General features: G+C 36.7%; 1 protein-coding gene across 1 annotated transcript in view; it reads left to right on the top strand.

Moving 5' to 3' along the window:
• Positions 1-14517, top strand: part of LOC124783390 (lysosomal alpha-mannosidase-like) — a 99064-nt gene that overhangs the window by 51596 nt on the left and 32951 nt on the right. The window contains exons 11-14 of the mRNA XM_047254017.1: positions 9234-9439; positions 9516-9732; positions 10153-10270; positions 10353-10629. Coding sequence (XP_047109973.1) covers positions 9234-9439; positions 9516-9732; positions 10153-10270; positions 10353-10629 — 818 coding nt within the window. The remainder of the gene's footprint in view (positions 1-9233; positions 9440-9515; positions 9733-10152; positions 10271-10352; positions 10630-14517) is intronic.

Raw genomic sequence — 14517 nt, 5'->3', positions numbered from 1 at the left:
ACAATTTTACCTCCAGAATATTTTACCCAAGATGTGATCATCATCATTTAATCATACAGTAAAGCTGCATGCCCTCAGGAAAAATGATGGCTGTAGTTACCCCTTGCTTTCAGTCGTTCACAGTACCACAACAGAAAGGCCGTTTTGGTTAGTGTTACAGGGCCAGATCAGTCAATCATTGTGATTGCACCTACGGTATGGCTATCTGTATCATTGAGGTACGCAATCCTTCCCACCAACGGCAAGGTCCATGGTTCATGAGGGCGGAAAAACAGATATTAGGCCTTCTGAAAAATTAATGTATTAATGAGCTGTTTCTTTTTCTATGCATTCTGACAAAGTCAATTTGTTGTGATGAATGTTAAATAGCTTTCTCTGATTTAATTCACAAATTGCAACATCTTCTAAACCTTTCACACTAATTAAATCTTCTGAAGCGTGGTCTTTTCTGAGTGCACTTCTGACCAAAAACTGATTCTGGTAGCTGGAGTTTAAGGTTTTAGTTAATCATGCCTTTTGCATTCTTTCAGTGACATTTCCAGAGAAACTTTCATCCCCTAACACATATTTGTTTATATCTAACCAATTTTTAAGGAATTGGTTTTTTTAACATAACAAAATATTTTCATCCCCTATTTCATCCCCTTGGGGATTGAATTTCCAAAAACACTGAGTCAGGTGGTGCAGTGGTTGGCACACTGGACTCATATTTGGGAGGACAATGATTCAAGTCTGCAGCTGGCCATCCTGATTCAAGTTTTCTGTGATTTCCCTCAACTGGTTCAGGCAAATGCCAGGATGGTTCCTTTGACACAGCCGATTTGCTTTATCATCCTTCCATAATCTCAGATGTGGTCCATCTTTAATGACCTTGTTACTGATGGGCCTTTAATCATTAATCTCTTCCTCCTCCTCCTCCTCCTCTTCCTCCTCCTCCAAAAACAGTGAAACATGTATTTTTTAATTCATAACAGAGATGCCAAATACAAATTTTCGTAAATTTCTGATTTGAGAAGCCTTTATAATGAATAATTTCATAAAATTTTTCATCTCCTATTTCACTCCCTTAGGGGGATGAATTTCCAAAAACACTAAAAGATATATATTTTTTTATTGCTAAGCTAGATGTCAAATACCAATTTTCATAGATATAGCTTTAAACCGCTTTAGTAATTTTTAATAATGATTTATTTTATAAAAAATTCAATTTCAGCCACTATTTCATCCCTTAGTGGTTTAAATATCCAAAAATGCTGAAATGCATATTTTTTATTTCTGACAGAAACCAAAAACCAATTATTATAGTCCTAGCTTTAAAATTGTCTTAATAGCATATTTTCAAAAAGACTTTCAGCCACTATTTCACCAACTTTAGGAGTGGAATTTTGAATAATCCTTTCTTAAATGATGATTACAGTGTAAGATCAACACTCTCTCCAAATTTCAAATTTCTGTCCTCAGCAGTTTGTGCTAGGCAGTGATGAGTCAGTGAATCAGTCTGGCCCTATTCTGCCTCCTTAGGGGTTAAATTTCCAACACAGTGAAACAAGTATTTTTTTAATTTATAACAGAAATGGCAAATACAAATTTTCATAGATTTAGCTTCAAAAATACAGGGTGTTTCAAAAATGACTGGTATATTTGAAACAGCAATAAAAACTAAACGAGCAGCGATAGAAATACACCATTTGTTGCAATATGCTTGGGACAACAGTACATTTTCAGGCGGACAAACTTTCGAAATTACAGTAGTTACAATTTTCAATAACAGATGTCGCTGCAAGTGATGTGAAAGATATAGAAGACAACGCAGTCTGTGGGTGCGCCATTCTGTACGTCGTCTTTCTGCTGTAAGCGTGTGCTGTTCAAACGTGCAAGTGTGCTGTGGACAACATGATTTATTCCTTAGAACAGAGGATTTTTCTGGTGTTGGAATTCCACCGCCTAGAACACAGTGTTGTTGCAACAAGACGAAGTTTTCAACGGAGGTTTAATGTAACCAAGGGACCGAAAAGCAATACAATAAAGGATCTGTTTGAAAAATTTCAACGGACTGGGAACGTGACGGATGAACGTGCTGGAAAGGTAGGGCGACCGAATATGGCAACCACAGAGGGCGACGCGCAGCTAGTGCAGCAGGTGATCCAACAGCGGCCTCGGGTTTCCGTTCGCCGTGTTGCAGCTGCGGTCCAAATGACGCCAACGTCCATGTATCGTCTCATGCGCCAGAGTTTACACCGCTATCCATACAAAATTCAAATGCGGCAACCCCTCAGCACCGCTACCATTGCTGCACGAGAGACATTTGCTAACGATATAGTGCACAGGATTGATGACGGCGATATGCATGCCGGCAGCATTTGGTTTACTGATGAAGCTTATTTTTACCTGAACGGCTTCGTCAATAAACAGAACTGGCGCATATGGGGAACTGAAAAGCCCCATGTTGCAGTCCCATCATCCCTGCATCCTCAAAAAGTACTGGTCTGGGCCGCCATTTCTTCCAAAGGAATCATTGGCCCATTTTTCAGATCCGAAACGATTACTGCATCACGCTATCTAGACATTCTTCATGAATTTGTGGCGGTACAAACTGCCTTAGACGACACTGCGAACACCTCGTGGTTTATGCAAGATGGTGCCCAGCCACATCGCACGGCTGACGTCTTTAATTTCCTGAATGAATATTTCGATGATCGTGTGATTGCTTTGGGTTATCTGAAACATACAGGAGGTGGTGTGGATTGGCCTCCCTATTCGCCAGACATGCACCCCTGTGGCTTCTTTCTGTGGGGACACTTGAAAGACCAGGTGTACCACCAGAATCCAGAAACAATTGAACAGGTGAAGCAGTACATCTCATCTGCATGTGAACCCATTCTGCCAGACACATTGCCAAAGGTTTCGGGTAATTTCATTCAGAGACTACGCCATATTATTGCTGTGCATGGTGGATATGTGGAAAATATTGTACTATAGAGTTTCCCAGACCACAGCGCCATCTGTTGTTGACAATTGTAACTACTGTAATTTCAAAAGTTTGTCTGCCTGAAAATGTACTGTTGTCCCAAGCATATTGCATCAAACGGTGTATTTCTATCGCTGCTCGTTTAGTTTTTATTACCGTTTCAAATATACCGGTCATTTTTGAAACACCCTGTACCTGCATAATGAAATATTTTCATGAAACATTTTGTCCCTTATTCCTCCCCTCAGGGGTCGAATTTCCAAAAATGCTGAAACCCATATTTCATTTTCTCTGACTGAGAAACCAAATACCAATTTTCATATGTCTAGTTCCAAAATTGTCTTAATAGAGATGTATTTTCAAAAAGCATTTCATCCCCTTAGGGGTGGAAGTTTCTATTCTTAGTGGTTTGGATTGGGCAATGATGAGTGAGTCAGTCACTCACTCAGGGCAATTACCTTTTATGTACATAGGTTTAAGCTTCAGAAACATTCATACACATGAATATATCTTTCTATTTCATCTTCTGAATCAGAGACACATTTTTCCAGTGGATAGGCAGTTTCTTGATCATGGTTTTGTAAAATCAACATGGCGGTGACAGCAGCCAGTTGCTCATGAACACTTCGACAGCACCAACATCATTAAATTTGTATCCCCTGACTACTTCCTTTAGTAGTGCAGACAAATGAAAATCACAGGGCAATATGTCCAAACTGCAGGGAGAATGTTCTAGTATGGTCCAGAACAGTTCCTGAATTTTTTGTTGAGTCTGGGCAGCTGTGTGGGGCTTGAGCATTATCATGAAGCACAATCACACCCAGATTGGAAATGTGCAGCTTTTCTGATGATATGCACACTTTATTTAGTCCAGAAGTTGGCAGTAGTTTGCAGTGTTTACAGTACAATGTTCATAGATAAACTGATAATAAGAATTCCTTTACAGTCAAGAAATTGGCCCGGTGTGAGTAGGACTTGCGCACTGTGGGTACTGTATAAACTTAATAATGTATAGGGATAATTCATCCATTCTGGGAATTGAGAATCTTGATCATTTTTGCCTGTTATCAACATTGATGCTGACAAGATATCAGTGCCATGGATTCCAATATTTTTGAGAATGTTTTAATTTCAATAATACAAAAGCGACCAAGTTATGCAGCAGGCAAGTGACAACTACTGTAATAATCTGTATCTCTGCATTCAGGCTGACTGGATCACAATGGTAAAAGTCAAAAATCAGACAAGGAATGACTGTAATGTTCATATGATGTATTTCAGAATTTATCCATCATCACATATCCAGGAGCGATTACAGCATACAGATATGGCATTTCAAGTTGTATGTGAAACAAAAATTTGCAGCCTAGTTTGCACATGGATATAGTGTTTCATATACAACTTGAAGCACCATATCTACATGCAGTAATTGCAGACCAGTCTTCGAATATCTGTTTCATGTACAACTCAAAACAATCTACGTGCAGTAAGTGATATTGGATATCTGATGATAGATGAATTCTGAAATGCATCACATGGGCAATAAAGTCACTCCTTGCCTGTTGATTGTCTTTTAGCATGGCAATCCAGTCAGCCTGACTGCAGAACTACTGATTGTTTTAATTTCAAGTTTGCCATAGATAACAAATGACAAAAGAATTTTTTTGTGATATAATTACAAATTAACAGTTTTCAGATTTTCTCTTTTACTTGTACAGTGAAACCTTTCTTTCTGCCAAATTTCATGACTCTAGGCCAATGGGAACTACCCTGTAAGTTTCGATGAGTGAGTTTGCGAATATTAAAACATGTGACATAAACGGCAGTACCTTTTGATTGCATTTACTTCGAAGCTTCAATTTCTTACATCACCAAGGAACCGTAGACCTCAATATGTGGCATAAATTTCAACTTGGTATGTCTACCTACTCCTGAGAAAAAGGGTTTTAACAGTCATACTGACAGAAAGAAAACAAAGCAACCCTATAAGGGTTCTGTTTTTACTGACTGAGCAACAGAACCCTAAATAGACTGTGCAAGAACCTTCCCCATGGTTTCCAGCTTTGACAGCTGCAGATTCGTCTTTCTTGGGCCATTCCATGCTGCTTTTTCAATTCTGTGGTGTAATGGTGCATCCACATTTAATCGCAGGTCACAGTCTGTTGCAAAAAATGTTCCCCTTCAGTTTGACAGCATGTCCTTAGCCATTTGTACACCTTGAGACAATTAAATTTGTGCTCTGCAGTGAGAAAATGATGCACCCACCTTTTGGACACTTTCCAAAATCCAGGATTGTCAGTAATGATCGTCTGAGCGTTATCTTAGCTTACGCCACCCTCAGTAGCAATTTCAGCAACTGTTGTCTACATCTACGTCATACTCTGCAAGCCACCAAATGGTGTGTGGTGGAGGGTACTTTCAGTACCACTATCTGATCCCTCCAACCCTCTTCCACTCACGAATAGTGCGGGGGAAGAATGATTGTCGATAAGCCTCTGTATTGGCTCTAATTTCTTGAATTTTCTCCTTATGGTCAATACGCGAGATGTATGTGGGGGGAAGTAATATGTTGTCTGACTCCTCCTGAAAAGTGCTGTCCTGAGATTTCAATAGTAAACTTCTCTGTGATGCACAATGTCTCTCTTGTAACGTCTGCCAGTGGAGTTTGTTTAGCATATCCGTAACGCTCTCACGCCAAATAAATGATCCCGTGATGAAATGCGCCACTCTTAATTATATCTTCTCTATCTCCTCCATCAGTCCTACCTGATAGCCATCCCAGATAGATGAACAATACTCAAGAATCAGGCAAACAACCGCCTTATAAGCCACTTCTTTTGTGGATGAGTTAAATTTCCTTAAGATTCTTCTGATGAACCTGAATCTCGTGTCTGCTTTTACCACTATCTGTTTTATATGGTCATTCTACTTAATGTCACTCTGGATAGTTATGCCTAGATATTTTACAGCAGACACTGTCTCCAGCTGATTGTCATCAATAGCGTAGCTGTACAGTAGTGGATTTCTTTTCCTATGTATGTGCAAAATCTTACATTTATTTACATTCAGGGTCAACTGCCAGAGTCTGCACCATTCATCAATTCTCTGCAGGTCATTCTGCAAATTCTTATTATCTTCTACCATTGCTGCTTTGGTATAAACAGTGGCATCATGTGCGAACAGCCTTAAAGAGCATTAGATACTTTCTACTAGATCATTTATATATACTGTAAACAGCAACAGTCCTATCACACTTCCCTGTGGTACAACAGATACTACCTTTACATCAGTCGATTTAGTTCCATTAAGGATGATGTGTTGAGTTCTATCTGCAAGAAAGTCTTGAATAGAATTGCAGGCCTGCTCTGATACTCCATAAGCTCATATTTTTTCATTAAACGGCAATGCAGGATGGTGTCAAATGCCTTACTGAAGTCAAGGAACATGGCATCAGCCTGAGCGGCATTGTCCACTGCACTGCATTGTTTTTACTCAGGTCAGTTGACAATGTCTTACTTTCAAATTCATTGAACACTTCTCTCTTTGCTCTCCTTGCACTCAGTTGTGCCTCATTCAGCTTTTGTTAGTCAGCTAGGTTTTTACTTCTCTCAAACCTGAGATGAAGTGCTCTTTGTTTATGTAGAGCTTTTCTAACATGGCTATTAACAGGAACAGAACGAGCTGAGTTTCACAGGATCTCTTTTTGCAGAATCCATGTTGATTTTTATAGAGGAGCTGTTCATTTTCCAAAAAGTCATAATTCTTGAGCATATTCTATGGTACAACTTTTCTGGTGCAAAAACAGAGTTTATGTGGAAAAAAAGTGAGAACAATTGGAGGTATTACAAAGAGAGATTCATGCCCTCCAAAATTCAGAGAACTAAAAATATTAACAGTGCCTTCTCTCAGTATTAAAGTGTGTCTCTTCTCAAAGAAACTTACCAGAGACTTAAACTTGCAGAAGTTGTATCCACAAATGTGGAACAAGGAACAGTAATAATATATGTTTAGATTGCAGTAGATGAAGTAAATGCTAAAAAAGCTCTAAATATACTATTATAAAGCTGAATAGTAAGCTATTCCTGACAGTGAGAGACCAACCAAACTATTATTTTGAGAGGTATCAACAGAACCTTTTAATAAACCGCTGTGTTTCAAGATAGAAGAATGCTGTAATAGTATGTATCTTTCATATGTACTTTTAATGTAAAATTTTATTGTTGTATACCTGCAGAAGTACAATTACCTAAATCCAGTCAGTGGTTGATGAATGATTGAAATGAAATAAATGAGGTTGGCAGAACATCGAGGCCCTGGGTTGCAAAATTTTAATTTTTGTTCTGCAGCTTCAGCACTATTACAACTCATCTATCTAAGAAATATATGTTAGTATTCAAAATTAAAGCAACAAACAGAAATTTTGCAAGGCTGCATTTATTTTGCCACAAAACGGTATAAAAAGATTATGGTAAAATAGAAACAATATAAAGAACACAGAAGGTAATCAACTGCAACATGTACAATGGAAGACAAAAACGTTCTTCATTTTTTCCAACTTAACAGATTTGAACACACATTCTGACAACTGGTTAATGTACTCAATATGGGGTGTGACCATCTCTGGCACCAATAGAGGCCTGATGACAATGGGATGTCCTATGAATGATGTCATCAAACTCATGTTGTGGGAATAATGGCCTTTTTTCCTCCACAGCTGCTTACAAGTCTTGGATAGTGGTTCATGGATGCTGACATGGTGCAACCTGTCTCCCTATGCATCCCATACATGCTCTATAGGATGCAAATCAGGAGAGCAAGCAGGCCATGCCATGTGTGCAATATCTTCTGTTTCCAAAAAGTATCAACCATCTGTGCTCTATGAGGTCGAGGACTATCATCCAGCATTACAAAGTCTGGCCCACAGCACCTCACAACAACCATGCATGAGATCCCAAGATCTCTTCATTGTATCTGAGAGCAGTTAAATCTTGCTGATTCATCAATACAATTTCATGAAGAAATGTTCAGGTGGTCAACATAATCCTTGCTCACACCATTAGGGATCCCCCCAATATCAGTCTCTTTCCACAATGTTTGGGTCTCTAAATCATATTCCATGTGCCCTTCAGATGTGACTCCATTGAGAATCACACTCCAGATCAAATCGGGAGTCATCTGTGAAAAGAACAATGGCCTACTGTTCAACCGCCCGGGTGGCATGTTGACGGCTCCACTCTAGATGTTCCCTTCTGTGAAGACATGCCAGAAGCAAACAGACAGCAGGTCTCCAACAATAAAGGCCACTCTGCTGTATAGAATTTGCCTTAACACAACATCTCCAGGGGATGCCGCAGATATCAGTTGCAGTGCAGTAGTAATGAGGTACCGCCGTGCCCTTGCACCCAAATAGCGGTCCACTCTTTCTGACATCACACGTGGTGGGCCCTGTCCAGGAGACAGTTTCAATCTCTATAAACTGTTGCCTCATCTAAGAAACAACAGAACAATTCACATTAAGCCATCAGGCCACTTCAGTTTGTGACTCTCCTGCTTCCATTCTTCCTATGGCCCTGCACAGCAGAGAGTCTGGAGGCATCTTCTCTGTGCCATACTACACCATCTGTGAGTGTGTAAAAAGTACTGTGGATGTGGGACAACCATGCAAACACTACCCCACTTTTTTTTAAGTGCCCTAATGTCATTGCTGATGCAGTTGTCCATTGATCAGAACGCCATCTTCCGTGCAGAAAATGATCGCAGTGACATCTGTTGACAGTCTGTATGATTATATTGTGAATTAGACACAGGACAATGAAACAGCAGTTTGTTGCTTTAATTCTGAACACCACTGTTCATTTGAAAGAGAGAAATATTTGTTATGACAGTGCTGCTCAAATAAAGCTGTTTTTATGTCAATATTTCTGCAATATATTAATGATTAATTCCACTGAAATTTAAGAGTATTTGAATAGTGAATTTGTATTTTAAATGGCACAGTCACAAACAATGGATAGTTATCAGTGGGGGAACTTAATAACAGTTACCAAATACTTCCATTCACAAATTAATGTGCAAGTTTTTACTAGCCTCACAATAGAATCTGTAAGTAAATACTTTGATATTATTGTTTTTTAAAATTTGCATAATATGTAAAATATGCATGTACTCAGAAAACTTATTAAGTTTGTGGATTGACTGTTTCAAATGTTTCAACATGTAAACTACTTTTACTATTACATTTTAATATTAATACTCTTTACTGCAGGTAATCAGCAGTTAATACAGTTGGTACCAGTCCCAGATTCTGTTTATGATATTCCTGGAAGAGAAAGTAATGCAACATATGAAATTGTCTTTCAAGCTGAAGACATTCCAGCATTAGGCTACAGGTCATATTATGTATCCAGTACTAGTCAATCACGGCAACAATTAAGTATTCTAGCAGAAAACAGTACTTCAATTGGAAATGATGTAAGCTGAAAAAAATTGAATGAATGCAGATAAGAATATCAGTTGAAGGTAACTCTAATGCCACCTCTGTCAACAGCACTTGCAGGTACATTTGAACGATACTCAAGGGACTGTAAAATCCATAGTAATCAATGGAACAGAGATTGCACTCAACCAAAGCTTCTACTTTTATAAAGGATGGATAGGAAACAATGCAGAATCATACAACAGATCATCTGGTGCTTATTTATTCCGACCAAATGGATCTGATGCTCTAACAGTGTCTGAAACTGCAACAGTAAAAATATACAAAGGTTAGTAATAATGAGTAACTTGCAGAATGTAAATGCACAATTTAAGAATTTTGTATGGAGTTTAATTTACAAATATCTAAAAATTTCATAAATACATAGTTAAATACAAAATGAACACACATGCAGTAGTCACATTACTTTACTCATAGCTTAGAATCAAGCATGTAAAGCATTATTTTAGAAAATTGTTAACATCATAGTCATCCAAAACTTTTTTTATGCATGCACAATGTAAAAGTAAGTTTTCATTTTCATTTCATCCAACATGTTCCAACACTTTCATTAAAACCATATAGTTTTGAGATTATGAATGGTAGACTTCTTCCTTATACACTCCATCATACTTAAATTAATTTGTTAATTAATATTAAGATATCATGTTATCAATTATTTATTTAATACTGATTTTCATCTTTGCAGGTGATCTTGTAGAAGAAATACATCAAACCTTCAATGACTGGGTTAGTCAAGTTATCAGAGTTTACAAGGATGGAAAGCACATCGAATTTGAGTGGCTGGTTGGGCCTATTCCTACAGAGTATGTATTTCTCTGGCGTTGAATACCAAAGAAATTTATTGTATTGTGAATTATATATAACAAATTCTTTTTCTACTTACAGGGATGGAATAGGAAAAGAAATAATTTCACGTTTTAATACAGATCTGTTTAATGATGAAACATTTTACACGGATTCAAATGGCCGGGAAATGCTACAAAGGCGAGTCAATTATCGACCTACATGGAATTATTCTGTAGAGGAGCCTGTCTCAGGAAATTACTATCCCATCACATCCAAGATAGTAATAAAAGATGATAGTAAAGGCTTAGAAATGGCTATTCTGAATGACAGAGCACAAGGCGGTTCCAGCCTCCAAAATGGTGAAATTGAAATAATGGTAAGCTGTAAGAAAATAAATTTTTAAACTAAAAGAAATTAATTTTGTCAGTCATAACCCGAAAGCACTAATTTTTATTTCCTTATCTAATTTTAAAAAATTAAGGGCAAAACGAATACCTTTTGACCTTCAGTTCATCACTGTACACTGCTGTCTCCACTTGCATTTACATTTACTGACGGAACTTGAGGTGTAGATTATTTATTACTATCCTACTTGTAAATATTACATCTGTTATTAGTAGGGGAAGGTGCCATTAAAATGAGATACCATGAGGGAAAAATTCTACTGTTTTTACAATTTTTTAATTATAAGTTTCATGTTTTTGTAAGTTAACATTACAAACTGTTAACTAAACTATGTTTCTTTAAAGAAAATTATATTACACTTTATATGATTATTACAGTGTATTATTAGAAAATTTACAGTGTCATCTCATGAGAGTCATTGGGCAAACTGACATACTCTTATATCTTCTATAGATATCAACTTTTATTTGAAAGCATTACATGTAAACATCAGAAAAGTGTGGGTTATCAAATTATAGTTAGGCTATTAAACACTCATCATTTCTTTGATTAAATTATGTAGGCATTTATGTGCCTCCAATGTTTGCTTTTTGAATCAATTGCCAGTTTCATTCCTCTTGGATAACTCAGATGCCAATTTCATTACATCACTCAACACAAGTCAACATAGTCTGGATTCAAGTTCTTTAATGTGCTGTAATAGCTCAGTTTCTAGTTATGCTGGAAACATTTGCTAGAACAACTTAAACCTTTATTAACTCCAAAAAATAGCTTATTCTTGTCTTGTACTCTCCTTAAAGTAGCCTCTGAACACTAAACATTTTTTAGGCATTCTGCCAACTCATTTCCTTGTTATCAGCATCAATAACCTTCTACATGCTCTTTGAATTCTATGACTGGAGGTTAATAATTCTGTTATCGTTGGCCTCATTATTTAGGAAATAACATTAAAATAATAATAATAATAATAATAATGAACAATATTTTAATTTACCATAAATCAAAAGGAATGGAATGACAGGAAGCATAAATTGTGTTTGCCAGTGAAATGACATACCTATGCCATTTTACCTCCTTCATGGTAAGTCATTTTATTTGCTTACAGCATTCCATGTACAAGGTCACTGTTCATAAAAACCAGACTCTATATACCCAGAAATATGCTTAAAATGATTGCAAAGGAAGTGTTTACTCACCTTCTATGTTAAAAGAATTAAAACCAAATTATCCAGCTGCAGTATTCCACAGAAGAACAATTGACACAACTTCTAAAACCTGATGTGTATGGATTCTTCTCATCTAAGCAAATAGCCTTGCCATTTTTGTGTGATACAGTCATCATTAAAAAAAGACAGAAAGCAAGAAAAGGGTACCATAAAGTGCTACCTTTTGTGGCATTAAAAAGACACATGAAGTGTGTCATTTAACCAGACTATGTCATTGTACGACATTTTCCCCTTCGTGACATATAGTCTGATGAATCTGATGTTTTGTTTTACAATAAGTATAAGACTGACACACAAAAGACTGTACAATATTCTCAGATAATTCACTAAAATAATATTTTAATTTCTGGAAGAGAAGGTAATGCCTTTAAATGCTTGTATAATGGGATCATCCATTATTGCTGTGATTTTCACATATCAGCTGAACTGAGCAGTGGACATCCATTCCACACTGTTTCATTCTCATTGTGTCCTCAGTTAAGCCATTAAAGGAAATAAGCACAATTCCAAAATAAAATGAACAACTATTTTGCAATTTGTAAGCTGTCTCTTTAGTGCATGATCTATAGTTTCCAGTAAATGTTAATTAAAAAGCATAACAAATTCTTTACCAATATGTGAGATAACACTTTATTTAATTTCATCACCACATGCAGAGATATTCCCTGATATTTCTGTGAAGTCACTGGTTTCAAGTGTTTATTGTTCTTGATCCAAAACCTACTAAATTTTAGTTTTGGTTTTTGAAACATATTACTATATCATACACCAAAGAGTGAAAATTTAAGAAATAATATAAATGTAGATTAACTTTTATTACACCCAACTTGAAATTTTCAGAGATATTAGACAGATAATTCTAAATAAACAATAAAAACACACATATAATGTAATTTCCCTTTCTAGCTGTAACTTAATTCTCATGCAGAATAGACAATATCACATAGTTTTGATGAGATGTTCTGCAGAGTTGCTGAGCCTCCTGCATTACATTGTTCACTTTGTGCAGTTTGCCATTTTCTTGGGACTGTTGAATATTGGTTTTTGGAAGTTTCATGGAGCTTCATTCTGCCCTTGTTGAGCAATGTAAACTCCTCCGCTTGAGAGAGTCCACTTGTAAAGTCGATTGTCTTCAGTAAATAGGAATGCCTCCTTCATATTTTATGCCTTGTAAGAATGTGGTGGACTGCAGTTCTCCTTCATTTGTCCATATCTGTGTAATTCATTGATCAATACATTATTTCATTTGTTCATTTACGGAAGATATGGTGTCCAGTGATGAATATCCTAATCAACACATCATTTCACTTGTTTATTTCCAGAAGATATGGTGTCCATTGATGAACATCATTGGAATCAAATAATTGAAAGTATGCATTGATCGATTTCTGTATTGTTCCTTTTCTAGGTAGTTGTGAGCTAACTGAAACTCTTTGTATTTAGCTCCAGGAAAATTCCTGAGCACTAAGTATACAAAAACTATGACTTTTGGTTCTAAATTATGATCATAGTTATTTTATAATACCCATCTTTATGATAAGATGACTGTTGCTTGAATTGTGTTATCGCAATGACACAAATTTTGTACAACTATCTTGCTAGGTAAAATTTCATGCACTGTAGCTTTAGTAAAATATCATCAAAAGCTTTCATGCTGAAGATTGGAAATATGGATCATAATTCATTTCTAGTGTGAACTTCAAATCAGTCTCAAAATTCTAAAAATGTTTGTATGTTCATACAAGGCAACATCCCTCATTCTCAATCTGTACTCAATTTTTATGATGAGGTGGCAAGGTCTTAGAAGAATAAAGACTAGGTCAAAAACATATGTGAATTCAATCAAGAACAATAACTGTTCACAACATCCATCACTGCACATCAGAGGTATAAAAATATATCACTACACATCAGAGGTATAAAATTATAAACAGCTACCATTTGACATCAGTGCAGTGACATAATTCTTTCAAAAACAAAGTTCACAGATTGTTAGATGTCATGTGTAATTAATTTTTATCACATTCCAGTGTATGTAACAACCATTGAGTAACAAGTTATTCAATTACACCACTTTCTATAAAGTTTGTCAAAATCAGGAAGGCACTAAATATTTCTGTCACCCACTCCACATGATTGTGAGTCAGCCAAGACAGCTGACTCTCCCCACGCATTGCACCATGCTACTACTCATGATTTACTATAGTTGACCTTGAGTCCCTCAAATTTTGACTGTTGGGCAAGACACAAAATAAATGAACATTTCTTACAGAGTAAATTATTAAGAGTACATGCTTTAGTTCTCCACCTTGGTAACTGAGTGGTCAACTTAGATGGCTGCTATGCGAGGGATCCAGGTTTGATTCCTGAAACTGACAAGGAATTTTGCTTGGTGGAGAACTGGTACAAAGTGTACTCAGCCTTGCGATGCCTCTTGAGGAGTTACTTCAATGCAGTGTAGCAGCTTCAAGATCTGGAAATTTGGCAAAAAGGCTGGGAGTGTGGTGGTGACCAGTGTCTTCCTGCTTTTTACAAACTTTGCAGAAAGTGGTGTAATTTAATAACTTGGTACTCAGTTGCTGCTACATTCACCAGAATCTCATAAAAATTAACTATGCACACCCTCCAAGAAT

This window comes from Schistocerca piceifrons, chromosome 1 (assembly GCF_021461385.2).
Source record: "Schistocerca piceifrons isolate TAMUIC-IGC-003096 chromosome 1, iqSchPice1.1, whole genome shotgun sequence".
NCBI lineage: Eukaryota > Metazoa > Arthropoda > Insecta > Orthoptera > Acrididae > Schistocerca > Schistocerca piceifrons.
This window is presented reverse-complemented; position numbering and strand designations above follow the sequence as displayed.